General features: G+C 36.0%; 1 protein-coding gene across 1 annotated transcript; it reads right to left on the bottom strand.

Annotated features, from left to right (window-relative positions):
- Positions 1 to 3,952: 3,952 nt before the first annotated feature.
- On the bottom strand, positions 3,953 to 16,134 carry LOC101889766 (uncharacterized). Its single transcript, XM_005186633.4, has 3 exons — positions 15,601 to 16,134; positions 15,199 to 15,456; positions 3,953 to 5,226 (listed from the first exon to the last, which is right to left on the bottom strand). Exons 1-3 carry the CDS (start codon positions 15,668 to 15,670, stop codon positions 4,100 to 4,102), a joined length of 1,455 nt encoding a protein of 484 aa, XP_005186690.1. The 5' UTR covers positions 15,671 to 16,134; the 3' UTR covers positions 3,953 to 4,099.
- Between the last annotated feature and the right edge of the window lie 3,505 nt (positions 16,135 to 19,639).

Genomic DNA, 19,639 nt, shown 5'->3' with positions numbered 1-19,639 from the left:
TAATGGTTGGGAAACAAACACCACTATTTCATTATGATGCAAAGAAACAATACAGAGGTCTCAGAATAAGCACGTACTATCCATACTTGATTCTCATACAAAATTTCAATTTAGAAGTTAAGAACCATTTTAGAACTTTTCGCATAATAAAAGTTGGAATTTTCAACAAACCCTGTACATTCTGTTTGTTCAATACGAAGGAATCAATTTTTAGTACTTTTCGTACGGATTTCCAAAAACGGAGCCTTATCACACGCCTACTCACTGAACCTCGTGCAAAATTTCAAGATTCTCTCTTCAGCTGTTTCGTGTGGTTGTTGATTCTTAGTCAGTCAGTTATTGTACTACGTGCCTCGTAGAAATAATGGTTTTAGATCCCAGGACTCGTTGGACCAAATCCGTTTCAGAACATTTCGAGTTGATCTAGAAATGTCCGTCCGTCCGTTCATCTGTCTCTCTGGCTGGTGCGAACGATTGCAATCGAAGGGAGTATCTGAGTTGATTCGAACTTGGTACATGGTAATATTATTATCAAACTTAGATCGAGTTTGTAGATGGGCAATATCGATCCACTACTTCAGACTTGGCTCATCTCAATATTTCCATTAACACAAGATTTTTTATAAAGATGGTAGAGATCGGACCATTCCAAACACCAACCACAACAAAGGCCCACATTTTGAATAACAAAAACGATAATAAAATCCAAAATAAGCATCCGGTTCTCTTCGTCTCATTATTTTTTTACATAACCCATGGTCTGATGTGAATATGGGATACATCACCCCTTTTGGTGCCTCCCCCACAAAGAGTCAAAATAATGAGTATCCATGAAGCTCATTAAACGGGAAATTAACATCCTATTCCATTCAGACTTGCTACATCTACATATTTCCATCAACACAAAATCTATTATAAAGGTGGTAGAGATCGGACCATTTCTTCTCGAACCTCCCCCACATAGGATTCAAGATTTTGGAAAACAAAGCGCTCAAAGAAAGCAAAATAAGCATCCAACTCTCTTCAGATTGCAAAATACAAATTACACATCCAAATATTTTTGCTAACGCAATACCTGTTGTGAAGATGATATATATCTGCAAACCCCTTCTGATACCTAACCCACAGAGGGTCACAATTTTCAATACATTTATCTGTCATAAATTGCGAAACAAGTCAGCGATTCTTTACAAACATGCTATATATAAGTATTTCTCTTAACCCGAAAACTGATATTAATATGTGATTTTTCGAAATGTATGATTTCAAATTTTGCACATACCAATATTTTTATCTGACTTCGGTCCACATTTATACATCTGTCTGCAAAATGCCTGATACCATTTAACTTATTCTCTTTGGTATATTATTGTGATCAACAAACGTATCAAAATTCAAAACAGATCTAGCTACGCTTTAGAGCATACTTTTAGGCGCTTTAAAATATTCCCTAATAAATAAAAATATATCATGAGAAAATAATTTATTCAACGATGCTTTAAAAATTGCATGACATATATTTTATTTTATTAATTAAATTGAATGTAATCATAACAAAAAATAAATCATACCCTGGTTAAATGTTGTTGTCTGACAAATAAATCGCATTTCGTTATTACAAGTTTCATTTCAATATGAACTGTCCGATAAGCAAAAGGTCAGACCATTTTCCATTTATCTTGTAAAGCAAAGTTTACTGAATTCATGTTGCCATAGTTTATATCGATAATATGGCAATAACAAAGAAACATTTTTGGCCCGTTTTCTGTGACTGGTTTCCAATTGGTTATCCATTCATAATTACGATTTATTGCACATACTAGAACGGTACGTAAAAGTATTAAAATGTATCAAATTGTTTAACATTTCGTATCATGCGAACGGAAAAACTTGAAATTTGAAAAGAGAATCAAGCTTGAGTCGATGTAGGAGGGTAGTTTTGGAAGTGTGTACTCATGTATACGAAAAGTACTAAACAGTACTAAATTTAGTACAGTTTGAATTTGAAGGATCGGATGGAGCTGGAATCCTGAAATTAACATTACTGGCGGAGTGTAGGATTGGGATATGAAGGAAATTTTATATTTATGTGCACGAAAAGTACTAAATGGTACTAAATTTGGTACAATTTCGATTTGGGTGAATCGATACTGATGGAATCCTAAAACGTATGAATAAGATTACTATTGCATTCTAGGACTGAGGAATGTAAGTAGTTACGGAAATTCGTACTTATGTGTACTAAATGGTACAGAATTTGGTACAATTTAATTTTTTGAGAACCAACAGAGTTGGAATCCTGAAATTTGGAAATAAGATTACTATTGCATTGTAGGACTGAGGGATGGAGGTAGTGTTACAAATTCCTACCTATGTGAACTAAATGGTACTAAATTTGGTACAATTTAAATTTTGGGTGAACCAATACGGCTGGTATCCTAAAAATTGGAAATAAGATTGCTGTCGGAGTGTAGAATTGGGCTATGTAAATAGTTTTATAAATTTGTACTCACATGTACCAAAATGTACTAAATTTGGTACAATTTAGATAGAGCTGGAATCCTGAAATGTAGAATTGGTATTTTTGGGAATTGGGGTATGTGGAAGCTTTGAAATTTCGTACTTATCTGTAAAAAATGGTACTATACAGGGTGAGATTAAAAAACTGCAATAAAGTCAAACGCCATAATTTTTATATTTTTTTAATTTCATGGAATGAAAGCAAACAATGTCGGAAATAGCATCACATTTTAGAATAAGTTTAGATTTTTTCGATTTGGTCACCTTTGTCACGAATTATGGCCTTCAAACGGCCAATGAAACCGTCACAAACTGCCCAAATGTTGCTCTGCCGTATTTTGACTCATTCCCGGTGCATCGCTTGCGTGAGGTAATCGACACTTTGGTATTTTTTAGTACCAACCTCGCTTTCCAAAATACTCCAGACACAACAGTCCAACGGATTTGTTTCCGGAGATTTTAGTGGCCATTGTGCTCTGGAAATGAAGCGAGGAACCTCATTTTGTAACCATTCTTGGTTCCTGTTGGAATGTCCAAGGTCTACGACCAAAGTGTTTGCGTGCCCAAGGCCTTGATACACCCTCCAGAATATTTTCGCGATAATTATCGGCAATTATGCTGATGTCACGGTCGATTAATATGAGCGGCGACCATGGCCGGCACTTGAGTTCTGGTGGCCAACCGAAGGTGCACATTTTCAACTGACCTCTTTGGCAAGTAAACACGATCATTTTGTTTGTTTACAAACTGCTGAACAACGAAAGTTTTCTCATCGGAGTAAACCAAATACGGCTGTTCACCACTTTCGGCCAAGCGAAGCAACTCTTTAGCTCTTTTGAGTCTATTCTGTCTGTCTTTCTTTTGCGGTGTAAGTTCTTGCATTTTTTGAAATTTCAATGGCTTTACCCCGAGCTCATTTTTCAATATTTGCCGAATGGAATATTGCGATGTGTTCAGATCACGAGCCTTTTCTTTGGCCACTGCGACGCGGTTTTCGAACGTCGAAGTCGCTTCTTTACTTTTCGAACTATTTCTGCTCATGTTGCTGTTTTTCTTCCGTTTACTTCCTTGACGTCGCGCTACGCTACCAGCATCACGGTAACGAGCGATGGTACGAGACACAAAAGATTTATTCACATTTAAATGCTGGTTGTGCTCTAACTATAGCAACTCGTGGTTTTCCAGCCAAATATAAAGAAATCACACTATCACGCATGAATTACATCACGAATAACTTTTTTTCACAAAAATGCTTTTGTTCGCTTGTAAGCAACATAATGAGTTGTCAGTGGAATAATTTTAACAGCTGTCGGCCGAGTGGCTTGGAAATGACAGCAGTTTGAAGTTGGTTTGCAGTTTTTTTTATCGCACCCTGTATTATTATATGCCTTTCTTACCCTTTCCAATTAGAATCTAAAGTTATTTTTAAAAGTTTTTTTTGGTTTTGAATTTTATTCTTATCAAAAAAAAAAACACAAAATTAACTCAAAAATTATTACAAAATAAATACTTAAGATTATTTAACATAATAACATTACTGGCCCTGTGTCATCCAGTACTCGCAAAATCCAAAATTCTCTCAATATTCCTCCCGACTTATCGTTGGTATTGTACCGTCATTTAAACACCTCACATTCAGCTGTTCGATTTGATGTTTCTGGAATATAATACCCAACAGGCCATATTGTATTTCAAACAACGAAGTGCGGTGGGTGCGGGGCACCTTCATGCCCACCACCAATGCCAATAGACTTCCGATTATGATGAAAACGAAACCTTGAGACATCAGGGTACTTATATCGGTCGAATAGAAATATGAATTCTTTGCATTTGCCACGAAATAATAGTAGATCACCGATGTTGAGAGCAATTTCAGTAGATACGATACATAGATCAACAGCTCCAAATAACGGAAGTGGGCCACCTCGACAAGAAGTATTTGTAAATTCGAAAATGTCATGCCAAAGAAAAACAACACCAACCAGAAGGGCACCGAGGTCTTGACGGAATTGCAAATGATCATGCTCAATATGGTCAACACGATCAGACACAATTGATTGGCGACAAATGTCACTTTAACCGAAACAAACACCAGCGGTATCAGGACCAAAGCACTGCCGGCATATATCACCCAAAACATCAAATCGATATTCAAGATGTCCGTCACCCGCACCGCATTGTTCAGCGAGAACCAAAATGCGAAATAAATGAAAAGGGAATATTGAATGGCCTCCGTGAAGATCAGCAGCAGCGTAACATTCCATTGTTGATTTTTGGTAACATAGAAAAATTCAATACGCTTAATGATCTCATCCCGCTTATCGAAAATCGAGCCATTCGAGTTGGCAATACGCAAATCATTGTCCAAACTATTTTCACTATCCGTCGTGCCGAAATAGTTCAGCACCACAATGCCAATTAGCAGGGCGAGAACCACAACTGACATGGACAAATATACTCCAGCAAAGTCGACATAAATTCCATGGATCAATTCCTGCGGGGTGCCATTACTGTTCTCCATGGCATTTTTCGTGTACGAAGTTCCAATCAAACTGACCGCCGAAGCCATGCCGAGTATGTAAAAGCTGAAAGCTATTGCCATGAACAGGGCCCGGGTACCTTTGCTCAGAATCGTGTGCAAAAAACTGAGCCCGGCCAAAAATGTCAAACTGTGACCCAGATACGAGATGAAGGCGCCGACATTATCTGCAACGAGAAATTCGAAAAATTTTATTAATTATAAGGAGAATTTCTTAGGAAAAAGAATTTATGGAGATTAAGCGGTTTAGAGAGTAAATTTGATTAGTCTTTTTTTTGAAGAAAACTCAATATCACGGACTATTTAGTGCTTTTTATTTGCCATGTCACTCCAATATCTCGATATATTTATCTGAGACTCTCAGTTACCGTCATAAGAGAATTCATAGTATGATCTCTATTCCTACAGATATATCAAATTTAGTACCATTTAGTACTTTTCTTACATATCATGTTACGCGTTACTAAATTCGCCTCCTTATCTAAACTCTATACAGTCACAACATTTAAAATTCTAGTTCTTGTCCTACACTCAAAATCAAAATCTCTACCTAAACAACAACATTGATCCAAAATTAGTACCATTTAGTACTTTTAGAACAATTTGAATGCAATTGAAAAACAATCTCCATATCTCACACACAGATACCATCAGTAATGTAAATATCAAATTTCAGAATTGTATCTCTATCTCTTCACCCAATATCAAATTTAGTACAATTTAGTACTTTTCGTACAATTATAGCACAAATTTTCAAAACGATCTCCTTATCTCAATCTTAGATACCAACAGTGACCTTAATATCAAATTTCAGCATTTCAGCTTTTTTATTACCCTCATTACCAAATTAAGTACCATTTAGTACAGTTATAGTACGTATATCCAAAACCATATCCTTCTCTCAACGTCAGATACCAACAGTGACATACGTATCAAATTTCTGGATTTAAATACCATTACTTCACACAGTACCAAAATTAGTACTTTTCGTACAATTTTAGTACACATTTCAAAAACCACCTTCATACCTCAATTGCGAAAACCAACAGGGACCCTTATATGAAATTTGAGGATTTCAGCTCAATCCCTTCACCCAATATCATGTTTAGTACCATTGAAACCATCTCGATTCTAGATACCAACGGCGAACTTAACATAAAATTTGAGAATTTCAGCTCTATTCCTTCACCCAATTCCAAACTCGGTACAATTTAGTACTTTTCGTACAATTATAGAACACATTTCCAAAATCACCTCTATATCTCAACTCCAGCTACCGACGGAGACCTTAATCTAAAATTTGAGGATTCCTGCCCTTATTCCTTCAACCAATACCAAATTTAGTACTTTTTGTACAAATAAAGGACGCATTTCCAAAGCCACCTTCATATCGTAACCACAGACACCAACAGTGACATCTATATCAAATTTCAGGATTCTAGCTCTATCCGTTCATCCAATACCAAATTCAGTACTATTTAGTACTTTTCGAACAATAAAAGTACACATTTCCAAAACCACCTCCATATGTCACATCCCGATACCAAAAGAGACCTCAATAACGAATTTGAGGACTCCTGGCCCACTCCTTCACCAAACAATAAATTTAGTACCAATTTGTATTTAAAAAAAAAAAACATAGGATGAATTTCCAAACCAACTCCAAATCTCAAATACAGATATCATCAGAAATCTCAGAATCAAATTTTAGAATTTTATCTCTGTTCATTCACCTAATACCGAATATAGTATCAATCAGTACTTTTCGTACAATTAAAGTACACATTTCTCATACCACCTCCATATCTAAATTTCATATCAAATTTGTCCTCAATATTAAATTTGGGGATTCTAGCTCTACTTCTTCACCTAAAAACTATTTTAGTATCATTTAGTACTTTTCGTACAATTATAGAACACATTTCCCAAACGACGTCCATATCTCAATTACAGATATCAACAGATACCTTAATATCACATTTCAGTATTCCAGCTCCATACCTTCACTAAATACCAAATATAGTACCATTCAGTACTTTTCGTGCAAATATAGTACGCCTTCCAAAACAACCGCTTAATCTTAACCGCGGACACCAACAGTGACATCTTTATGAAATTTCGGGATTCCAGCACTATCCCTTCACCAAATACCCAATTTAGTACCATTTAGTACCTTTCGTACAATTATAGTACACATTTCCCAAACCACGTTCATATCTCAATTACAGATATCAACAGATACCTTAATATCAAATTTCAGGATTCCAGCTCCATACCTTTACCTAATACCAAATATAGTACCATTCAGTACTTTTCGTGCATATATATAGTACGCAATATAGTAAATATAGTACGCCTACAAAAACCACCGCTAAATCTTAACCACGATATCAACAATGACATCTTTATTAAATTTCGGGATTCCAGCACTATCCCTTCACCCAATACCCAATTTAGTACCATTTGGTACTTTTCGTACAATTATAGTACACATTTTCCAAACCACCTCCATATCTCCATTTTTAGATATCTTAATAAAAAATTTAAGGATTCCAATCTTAAAGCTTTATTCCTTCACCCAGTACCAAAGTTAGTACTATTTAGTACTTTTCATACATATCCCAAAACCACCTGCATATCCTCATTCCAGATACCAGCAGAGACCTCAATATTAAATTTAAAGATTCTAGCCCTAAACATTCACCTAATACCAAATATAGTACCATTCGGCACTTTTGGTACAATTACAGGGCGAAATGAAAAAACTGCAACCATCTGCAGACTACTGTCATTTCCCAGCCACTCGTCCGACAGCTGTTAAAATTATTCCAGTTACAGCTCATTATATTGTTTACAACCGTACAAAAGCATTTTTGGTCAGAATTTTCCAGAAAAAAAGTTATTTGTGATGGAATTCAAGCGTGATAGTGTTATTTCTTTATATTTGGCTGGAAAACCACAAGTGGCTATCGTTAGGACACTCCAGCATTTAAATGTGAATAAATTTTTTGTGTCTCGTATTATCGCTCGTTACAGGGAAACTGGTACCCCGTAGCCCGACGTCAAGTAAGTGGACGGAAGAAAACAGCAACATCAGCAGAAATGGTTCGAAAAGTAATGAAGCGACTTGATTGAAGCGCGCGTCGCAATGGCCGAAAAATGGCTCGTGAGCTGAACTTATCGCAATATTCCATTCGACAAATATTGAAAAATGAGCTGGGGGTAAAGCCATTGAAGTTCCAAAAAGTGCAAGAACTTACATCGCAACATAAAGAAAATAGACTCAAACAAGTAAAAAAATATTAAGTTCGGCCGGGCCAAACTTTTAATACCCTCCACCTTAGGGTAAAAGAAACATTAGAAGAAATGTGGCAGAAACCATTAAAATGCCGAATATCGGGAGGTACCGTTATATGGGGGCTACACCAAAATGTGGACCTATAATTACAATGTTTCGCTACACAAACTAGGACCCATTAGGACCCACAAATACCAATTTTTAGACAAAGCAGTGGAAAAATGTTGCAAAAACCATCAAAATACCGAATATCGGGATGTACCGTTATATGGGGGCTATATCAAATCATGGACCCATGCATGCAATGTTTCGCCACCGAAGCTGGAACCCATTATGACCAACAAATACCAATGTGGCAAAAAATGTGGCAAAAATCATCAAATTACCGAATATCGGGAGGTACCGTTATATGGGGGCTATACCAAAACGTGGACCTATAATTACAATGTTTCGCTACATGAACTAGGACCCATTATGACCCACAAATACCAATTTTTAGACAAATCAGTGAAAAAATGTGACAAAAACCATAAAAATACCGAATATCGGGAGGTACTGTTAAATGGGGGCTATACCAAAACATGGACCCATACATGCAATGTTTCGCCACCGGAGCTGGAAACCATTATGACCCACAAATACCAATTTTTAGACAAATCCGTGAAAAAATGTGGTAACAAAAATTAAAATACCGAATATCGGGAGGTACTGTTATATGGGGGCTATACCACAACGTGGACCTATACATGCAATGTTTTGCTACACGCTCAGGGACCCGTTATGACCTACAAATACCAATTTCCAGACAAATCCGTGAAAAAATGTGGCATAAATCATCAAAATACCGAATATCAGGTGGTACCGTTATATGGGGACTATACCAGAACGTGGACCGATATATCTGATTTTCAATACCAACCATCCTAGACACAATGCAAATAGCTCTGCTAAATTTTGGCGCTCTACGTCAAATAATGGGGGCTGTATCGTGATTTCAACAGACAGACAGACGGACAGACAGACGGACATCGTTAAATCGACTTAGAATTTTATGCTGATTATGAATATATATACTTTATGGGGTCTAAGACGAACATTTAAGGATGTTACAAACGGAATGACAAAGTTAATATACCCTCCTTTCCAAGGTGGAGGGTATAAAAAGCTAAAGAGTTGCATTCGTTGTCCAGCAGTTTGTAAACGAACAAAATGGTCGTGTTTACTTGCCAAAGAGGTCAGCTGAAAATGTGCACTTTCGGTTGGCCACCAGAACTCAAGCGCGGGCCATGGTGATGGTGTGGGCCGCCATAACAGCCGATGGTCGTTCTCCGCTCGTATTAATCGACCGTGGCATCAGAATAAATGTCGAATATTATCGCGAAAATATTCTGGAGGGTGTATTAAAGCCTTGAGCACGCAAACATTTTGGCCCAAGAATGGTTACAAAATGAGGTTCCTCGCTTCATTGCCATACCCACCAAAATCTCCGTTGGACTATTGTGTTTGGAGTAATTTGGAAAGCAAGGTTGGCACTAAAAAATACCAAAGTGTCGATCACCTCAAGCAAGCTCTTCACCGGGAATGGAGTGACGGTTTCATTGGCCGTTTGAAGGCAATATTCGTGCCAAAAGGTGACCAATTCGAACAAGTCTAAACTTATTGTAAAATTTGATGCTATTTCCGATATTTTTTGTTTTCATTCAATAAAATGTAAAAATTATGGTATTTGACTTTGTTGTAGTTTTTATCTCACCCTGTATAGTAGACATTTCCGAAAGCACCTCCATATGTCCCGGCTGCACATGAACAGCGACCCAAACACCATATTTCAGATTTTAAACACACATTTCAAATGTACCAAATATGGTACATGTACCAAATATGGTACAAATGTATGGTACATGTACCAAATGTGGTACAAAATGTATGGTACATGTACCAAATACGGTACAAATGTATGGTAATATTTAGTACTTTTTGTGCACTTGAAGTACACACTTCCAAAATCACATTTTTATTAGGGATCCCAATACAAAATTTCCAAATTTCATCCGTTCACCCTAAACCAAACTGCTCCAAATTGAGTACCATTTAGTACCAGTTCGCACACTTAGTACACATGTCCAAAACCACCTTCATATATCAAACATACTTTAAAACTTTGATTCTCATACCAAAGTTTAACCGTCTAACCGTTCACATAATACCAAGTTGTACCATTTCAGAAGTTAAGTACTATTTTGGATTTTTTCGTAGTCTTAAAATGCGAATTTCGAAAAACCCTGCACTCCCTCAGTGATTCCAAATTTCTAGCTCACTCCGTTTGTCTAATACAAAGCATAGTACATTTTAGTACTTTTCGTTTCCTTTTAGTACTAAAAAACCACACCTACGCACCAAGACTGACCCTGGTAAAAAATGGAAAAATTTTAGTTTGAGCCGTGTCATCTGGGCGTTGATTCTCGGTCTGTCAGTTACTATCACTGTTATTTCACTACTCCTTTATATATATAGACATGAGCGATTTGTCCTATAAAATACATGTCAAATGTGTTTTAATATACGTACATCCATTACATGTCTTGCAAAATTCTGTTGACGTATATCTTTATTAAATATAGAACTTAAAAGTATAGAACCTTCTCCCCCATTCCAATGGCTCTCTCTCTCTACTGTATTTTTGCGGCGACACATTTCTAATCCATCATAGCTCCCCCTCCTGTCCCTATGCCTGTTTATTTTACCTTATCATTTGTAATATAGTCTAACCATTTGACAAGTTTATTTTAGCCAAAAAGTATTAACGTTTTCATTTTGGTCTTAGTTCATGTTTTAGTCGTTTTATTATTTTTTTTTCAACATTTCTTATCTTAATTACGGAGGTTGTTGTCATTTTGTATAAAAAGAAAATAATAAAATAAAACATTTCGAAAATTTTCGTGTCTCGCATTAAATATTTTGCCAAAAAAAATATTTGGTTAGCCTTTTTTCGACGGTTAACAAGCGGTAGCTAATTGTGCTGTGACAAAAAAAAGAATTACTGAAAATAAAAAATTGCCTTTATTTTCTTAATCAATAATTAAAAACGTATTGAAAAGATAACTTTTTATGGCAAGAATTTGAGCATGAAATGAGCATTAAATTCATGTTCTAAAGTTCGTGTATTTTCGATGGTGAAAATTGTCATTTCTGTTGCCGATTTGGAATTAGTTAATAATTTTGCCACTATTTCGGTGATTTTTTTTTTATATCAGAAAATTAATTGAAAATATTTCAAGTACATAGGCACTCGAGAAATAACAGAAATATTTGAGTATTAATTTTTAGTCATTGTTCTTATCTAAAGGAATTGTTTTGGTATAATGCTCCTTTTGGCCTCAAACACTAAGTAAATTGTTTCATTGGACTTTCATACAAAAGAACAATAATTTTGGAGATAAATTTTCTCAAAGCCATTGGTATAAAAGATACAGTAATTAAATTATCAAAATATACAGGGTGCGATAAAAAAAGACTGCAACAAAGTCAAACACCATAATTTTTACTTTTTTAATTTTATTGAATGAAAGCAAAAATATCGGAAATAGCATTGAATTTTAGAATAAGTTTAGATTGGTTCGAATTGGTCACCTTTGGCACGATTAATGACCTTCAAACGGCCAATGCAATCGCCACACTCTGCCCGAAAGTTGCTCTGCGGTATTGTGGCCCATTTCCGGAGAAGCACTTGCTTGAGGCCACTTTGGTATTTTTTAGTGCCAACATGAGTTTCCAAAATCCTACAGACACAATAGTACAACGAATGGATATCTGGAGATTTTGGTGGCCATTGTGCGATTGAAATGAAGCGAGGAACCTCATTTTATAACCATTCCTGGGTGGCGCGTACTGAGACCTGTTGGAATGTCCAAGGTCTACGGCCAAAATGTTTGCGTGCCCAGAGTATTTACGCGATAATATTCGGCATTTATTCTGATGCCACGGTCGATTAATACGAGCGGAGAACGACCCTCGGTTGTTATGGCAGCCCACACCATCACCATGGCCTGCGCTTGAGTCCTGTTGGAATATCCAAGGTCTGCGGTCAAAATGTATGCGTGCTCAAGGCTTTAATACACCCTCCAGAATATTTTCGCGATAATATTCGGCATTTATTCTGATGCCACGGTCAATTAATAAGAGCGGAGAGCGACCATCGGCTGTTATGGCGGCCCACACCATCACCATGGCCGGCGCTTGAGTCCTGGTGCTGGAATCCAAGGGTGCACATTTTCAGCTGACCTCTTTGGCAAGTAAACACGATCATTTTGTTTGTTTACAAACTGCTGGACAACGAATGTTTTCTCATCGGAGCGGAGAAACCCAAATTCGGCAGTTCTCCACTTTCGGCCAAGCGAAGCAACTTTTGAGCTCTTTTGAGTCTATTTTCTTTCTATTGCGGTATAAGTTCTTGTACTTTTTGGAATTTCAATGGCTTTATCCCGAGCTCATTTTTCAATATTTGCCGAATGGAATATTGTGATATGTTCAGCTCACGAGCCATTTTTCGGACACTGCGACGTGGGTTTCGATTAAGTCGCTTCTTTACTTTTCGAACCATTTCTGCTGATGTTGCTGTTTTCTTCCGTCCACTTCCTTGATGTCGGGCTACGCTACCAGTATCACGGTAACGAGCGATAGTACGAGACACAAAAGATTTATTCAAATTTAAATACTGGAGTGCTCTAACGATAGCCACTTGTGGATTCCCAGCCAAATATAAAAAAATCACACTATCACGCTTGAACTCCATCACGAATATTTTTTTTTCTGGAAAATTCTCAACAAATATTTTGTACACATGTAAACAATATTATGATGTGCTGTCACTGAAATAATTTAAACAGCTGTCGGACGAGTGGCTTAGAAATGATAGCAGTCTGAAGTTGGTTGCAGTTTTTTCATCTCATCCTGTATAGTAGAAAGTATACATTTGACAGTGCGTCGACCTACTGTGATTCTAACACATTTTTTTTTTAATTACTACACCTATGTTGCCTAGAGTATTCGAATTATTTTTTATTTGATAAGATATTAAGTATGTTTTTGTTTTCTACTTCGATGACTATGATTCATACCTATTGATCTTTTCGACGCTTCATTTAAAACAAAAATAGTGATTAAAAAAACCAATTGAATTGTATGACTAAGGCAAAAAAAAAAGTTCCTGAAACTCTAAATAAACACATGCATAAATCTCTGTCTGGATTAATCCTTATGTGGTGTACATGCCTTAAATCTGAGGAAAAGCCTTTTAATTTGACCCAGAAAAAAGTACATAATGTCGACCTATGGATTTAAATTACAGCAATATTTCGGAAAGAATAATAGTTTACCAAGGAGGATATTAGAAAAACCATAGCACAATGAACCAAAGATACCAACAGTGATCTTAATATAAAATTTAGTACCATTTATTACAAATATTGTACGCATATCCAATACCAGCTTCTTCTCTCAACAACAGATACCAATATAAAATTTCAGGATTTCAGCTCTATTCCTTTTTAGTACTTTTCGAACAATTATAATACACATTTCCCAATTCCAGATACCAACAGAGACCTCAATATGAAGTTTGAGTATTTTAACCCTTTATCCAATACCAAATTTAGTACCTTTTGTACAAATGTAGAATGCATGTCCAAACCACCACTAAATCTCAAAGACAGTCACTATCAGCAATCTTAATATCAAATAACTTTTCCCCAATACCAAATTTAGTACGCCGATAATGTCCATTTTCACACCTGACTTAGCGCTAATAAAAAATTTATAATAAAAATGTTGCTGTTGATGGCTTTTAAAAATATTTTTAAAAAATCCAGGACGCCTATTGTTGTCCCTTAAAAAAATATTTCTAAAAAAATCCACGATACCTATTGATGGCCCTTGAAAAAATATTTTTAAAAAATCCCGCCTATGGATTTAAAAAATATTTTTAAAAAATCCAGGACGCCTACTGTTAGCCCTTGAAAAAATATTTTTAAAAAATCCACGCCTATTGATGACTCTTGAAAAAAATAATTTTTAAAAAATCTACACCTATTGATGGCCCTTGAAAAAATATTTTTAAAAAAATCCACGCCTATTGATGACCCTTGAAAAAAATAATTTTTAAAAAATCCGCACCTATTGATGGCCCTTGAAAAAATATTTTTTTAAAAAATCCACGCCTATTTATGACCCCTGAAAAAATAATTTTTAAAAAATCCACACCTAATGATGTCCCTTGAAAAAATATTTTCAAAAAATCCCCGCCTATATATGGCCCTTAAAAAATATTTTGTAAAAATCCCCACCTTTCTATGACCCTTGAAAAAAATTATTTTAAAAATACCCGCTATTGATGGCCTTTAAAAAACTTTTTAAAAAATGTAGGCCTATTGATGGCGTTTTAAAAAGAAAAACTTTTTAAAAAATTTAGGCCTATTGATGGCCCTTGAAAAAACATTTTTTAAAAAATCCACGCCTATTGATGGCCCTTGAAAAAATATTTAAAAAAAATCCATGCCTATTGATGGCCCTTGGAAAAATATTTTAAAAAAATCCATGCCTATTGATGGCCCTTGGCCCTACTGTTAGCCCTTGAAACAATATTTTTTAAAAATCCCCAACTATTGATGGCCTTTGAAAAAATCTTTTAAAAAAATCCACGCCTATTGAGGGGACTTGAAAAAATATTTTCCAAATCCGCGCCTAATGATGGCCCTTGAAAAATAAAAAAAATGAAGACCTACCAAAGTCTACTCAATTTTTTTCCCAATTTTTTCTTTCCCTTGATTTTTAAAGGATTACTTACCCAAATCATCGGCGAAATAGAAACAACTCGATATGAAATGAAACACACCAGCAACCAGCAGGATATACATGTGCCAGAAAACAATGCGGGAACGGAAGAATTTCACAAAGAACATTATCATGGCGGCTACAAAGCCCCAGCAGGCGCCCAATATTAGAGGCCCATAGACAATTACTCCGCTATCCACATCACGTTCGGCCACAAACGAGGAGATCGTATAACCAAAAACCAGACCACATGGCAAGAAACTTAGGCACACTTGAATATTTTTTGTTCAGAATGAAAAAAATATTATTTCATTATTTTATAATTTTAATTAAAACGAAACACCATTGCTTAGACTTAGATAAGAACACTATTTTTTCAATAGGAATTTCCACTATAACCAAGATTAGAACGCACCTACAATACTGGGAGCAAATTGTAAGAACTTATACACAAATCTCTCCCATAGACCTTTTATATTTGCCATTTTTATGTTACTTTTTTATTTTTAATATTTTTTTCTTTTATTAGAACATCACTTTATGGCAAATTTTAATTTTTTTGAATAATTTTCAATAATTTTGTATAATTTATTTTTGTTTTAATGTTTAATTTTTTTCCGCTTCGTTTCGTTTTGGTTCGATATTAACTCTACTCGAATTTTGTTATTACTGAGTATTTTTTTTATTTTGTTTAAACAAATGTTACTTTTTTATGGAATTTTGCCCGGTGAGCGTAGATGGCCAAAACTTTTGTTGATATGAACAACCACCACAACACGACGGCGACAAAGAAGACGGCAATGACAACAAACGTCTGGTTCCAAATACCTTCCTTCGCTGTGCTCTTTGTTGAGGATTGCCGAGTTCTTCTCCGATAAAATAATGAATTTCATTTCATTGGACGACCAGCTGATAAGATAAAAATTATTATTGACTTTATCGCGCCGAAAAACAACCGCCGCCACAACCCTCCCTCTGCTATTTTAAAAGATTGAGTGACTATTTTGTTTTGCTTTTTTTTCCTTGCCAGCTGGCCATAAGCTACGCACTCACTGAGTATTCACAAGTTTTATGTGACTTGATTTGAGCCAATATAGAACGTTATATTTCCATATCGTATTACTCATCAACGCGATCACTTTATGGGGCATTCCAAATGGGGTAGTGTTTATGTGGGTGTTGAGGGTTTAGGGAATTACTCATTTTTGCAAAGTGATGGATCGGTGTTCCAACCAGATACCACAACATTACTATTTTTATATATTAGGGCCTTGAAAAATATCCCATAAAAATCCAACATTATTAATAAAAGAGATCGAAAAAAAAAATTCTTAAAAAATCGAAAAAAATATTTTTAAAAAATCCATGATGACACTGTGCAACAATAAATCAGGGGGGTGGGAAGTTCTGAGTGGAGGTAATGGCCTGAAAACTCGAAATTAAAGTTTAGGAAAAGTTCTAAAACGTCACTAAACTTCTAAGATGGTACCACTATTTGAACGAATAGAGCAAAAAACTTGAAGTCTGATGTGAGAATCAAGGTTGGAAGGTAGGTTTGATACATGAAGGTGGTTTCTGGAAATGTGTACTTAGTGTATGAACTGTTCTAAATCGTAATAAATTTAAAACAGTTTGGTTTAGGGTGAACGGATGAAGCTGTGTTTGTGATATAGCGATGGCTTAGAGATGTGCACTATAATTGTACGGAAATAACTAAACAGTACCAAACTTTCGAATTGGGTGAAGGAATAGAGCTGAAATCCTGAAATTTGATACAGATACCACTGTTAGTGTCTGTGTCTTAAGATAGGAAGGTGGATTTGGAAATGTGTACTATATATGTACGAAAAGTACTTAATGGTACTAAATTTGGTACTGGGTGAAGGTAGAGCTATGGAATCCCCAAATTTGAAATTGAGGTGTCTATTGGTGTCTGTGGTCAAGATATTGAAGTGGTTTAGGAAATGTGTACTTTAATTGTACTAAAGGGTACTAAATTTGGCAATAGGGGAAATACAGAGCTAAAATATTTAAATTTTATATAAAGGTAATAGTTGGTATCACATATTGAGATATGGAAGAGGTTTTGGATGTGTGCATTATAATCGTGCGAAGTGTACTAAATGGTACTAACTTTAGTCAAGAATAAAGGGATAGAGATAAAATTCTGCGATTTTTCATTTTCGAAAATTGATAATGAGGTCTCCGTTGGCATCGGGTATTGAGATATGCATGTGGTTTTGGAAATGTGTACTATAATTGAACGAAAAGTACTAAATAGTACAAAATTGCGTATTGGGTGAAGGAAGAGGACTGGAATCCTTAAATTCGATATTGTGGACTCTATTAGTATCTGAAATTAATATGTAAAGATAGTTTGAAAAATGTGTACTACAATTGTACAAAAAATACTTAATTTCGTACTGGGTGAAGGGATAGAGCTGAAATCTTCAAACTTAATATTTATTTCACTGTTGGCGTCTATGATTGAAAGAAGGATCCAGTTAGGGAAATATGTACTACGATTTTACGAGAAAGTACTAATGTACTTGTACCAGAAGAAATGAATCGACAAATTCCACATTCATACCAGATCTTATGTTAATCGAAATATTTGGATGTGCGAAATTTGGGAGAATCGGCCATACGTCAAGGGTATACAGGGTGAAATGAAAAAACGGCAACCAACTTCAGACTGCTGTCATTTCTAAGTCACTTGTCCGACAGCTGTTAAAATTATTCCAGTGACAGCTCATTATATTGTTTACAAGCGTACAAAAGCATTTTGGTGAGAATTTTCCAGAAAAAAAGTTATTCGTGATGGAATTCAAGCGTGATATTATATTTGGCTGGAAAACCACAAGTGGCTATCGTTAGAGCACTTCAGTATTTAAATGTGAATAAATCTTTTGTGTCTCATACAATCGCTCGTTACCGCGATACTGGTAGAGTCGCCTGACGTCAAGGAAGTGGGCGGAAGAAAACAGCAACATCAGCAGAAATGGTTCGAAAAGTAAAGAAGCGACTTCATCTAAACCAGCGGCGCAGAGGCCGAAAAATGGCTCATGAACTGAACGTATCGCAATATTCCATTTGGCAAATATGGAAAAATGAGCTCGGGGTAAAGCCATTGAAATTCCAAAAAGCACAAGAACTTACACCGCAACAGAAAGAAAAAAGACTTTCGCTTGGCCGAAAGTGGTAAATTGTCGAATTTGGTTTTCTCCGGTGAGAAAACATTCCCTGTCCAGCAGTTTGTAAACAAACAAAATGATCGTGTTTACTTACCAAAGAGGTCAGAAAAAACGTGCACCTTCGGTTGGCCACTAGAACTGAAGCACCGCCCATGAGGATGGAGTAGGCCGCCATAACAGCCGATGGTCACCCTCCGCTTGTATTAATCTACCGTGGCATCATAATAAATGCCGAATGTTATCGAGAAAATATTCTGGAGGGTGTATTAAAGCCTTGGGAACGGAAACATTTTGGCCGCAGACCTTGGACATTCCAACAGGACTCAGCACCATCGCACTCAGCACGCTCCACTCATGAATGGTTACAAAATGAGGTTCCTCGCTTCATTTCCAGCTCACAATGGCCACCAAACTCTCCGGATACCAATCCGTTGGACTATTGTGTCTTGCTTTTGGAAAGCAAGATTGGCACTAAAAAATATCAAAGTGTCGATCACCTCTAGCAAGCACTTCGCCGGGAATGGGCCAAAATACCGCAGAGCAAAGTTCGGGCAGCTTGTGACGGTTTCATTGGCCGTTTGAAGGCCATTATTCGTGCCAAAGCCGAACAATTCTAACAAATCTGAACTTATTCTAAAATTTGATGATTTTTTTTCTTCCATTCAATAAAATTTAAAAATTATGGCGTTTTACTTTGTTGCAGTTTTTTATATCACCCTGTATACTTGACAGACATTCCGATGTTTTTTGGCTGACATTATGGGCCAATCGTAAAATTTATTGCATGTATAGCTCTTTAAATATCACATAATCTAAATACCCCCTAACTGCATGATTCAACCACCTCCACCGTCGTCAGCATCAAAACAACAACATACTCCGTTCGTTGTGTTTTGAAATTAAATACAGAATCAGATTTTAATTATAGACCTGCATGTTTCGTAGTATGTAAGGCAAATATTATATCTTATCGATAACTGAATGAATGCCGAGCGAAATATTTTCAGATCGAACTTCAAAATGAAAAAAAAACAAACGAAGAAGCCAAGAAAAGTGGTTTTTGCGAGAAAAAGAAATCTTTGTAATTGTCTCTCTTTTTTTCGCTGGAAATCATTGATTTTCTGCTCTGCATTTGGCTTTTTTTTATTTTATCTCATTTCAAGATGAGTCAATTATTTCTGCCATCGGAAACGTTACAGCTCCCATGAAGAAATATACAAGGCAATTCTTAGATAGTACCTAACCAGCTATTCGTAAAAT

Source organism: Musca domestica, unplaced genomic scaffold (assembly GCF_030504385.1).
Source record: "Musca domestica strain aabys unplaced genomic scaffold, Musca_domestica.polishedcontigs.V.1.1 2, whole genome shotgun sequence".
NCBI classification, from domain to species: domain Eukaryota; kingdom Metazoa; phylum Arthropoda; class Insecta; order Diptera; family Muscidae; genus Musca; species Musca domestica.
Note: the sequence above shows the minus strand (reverse complement) of the source record. Positions and strands in the feature narration are given on the sequence as shown.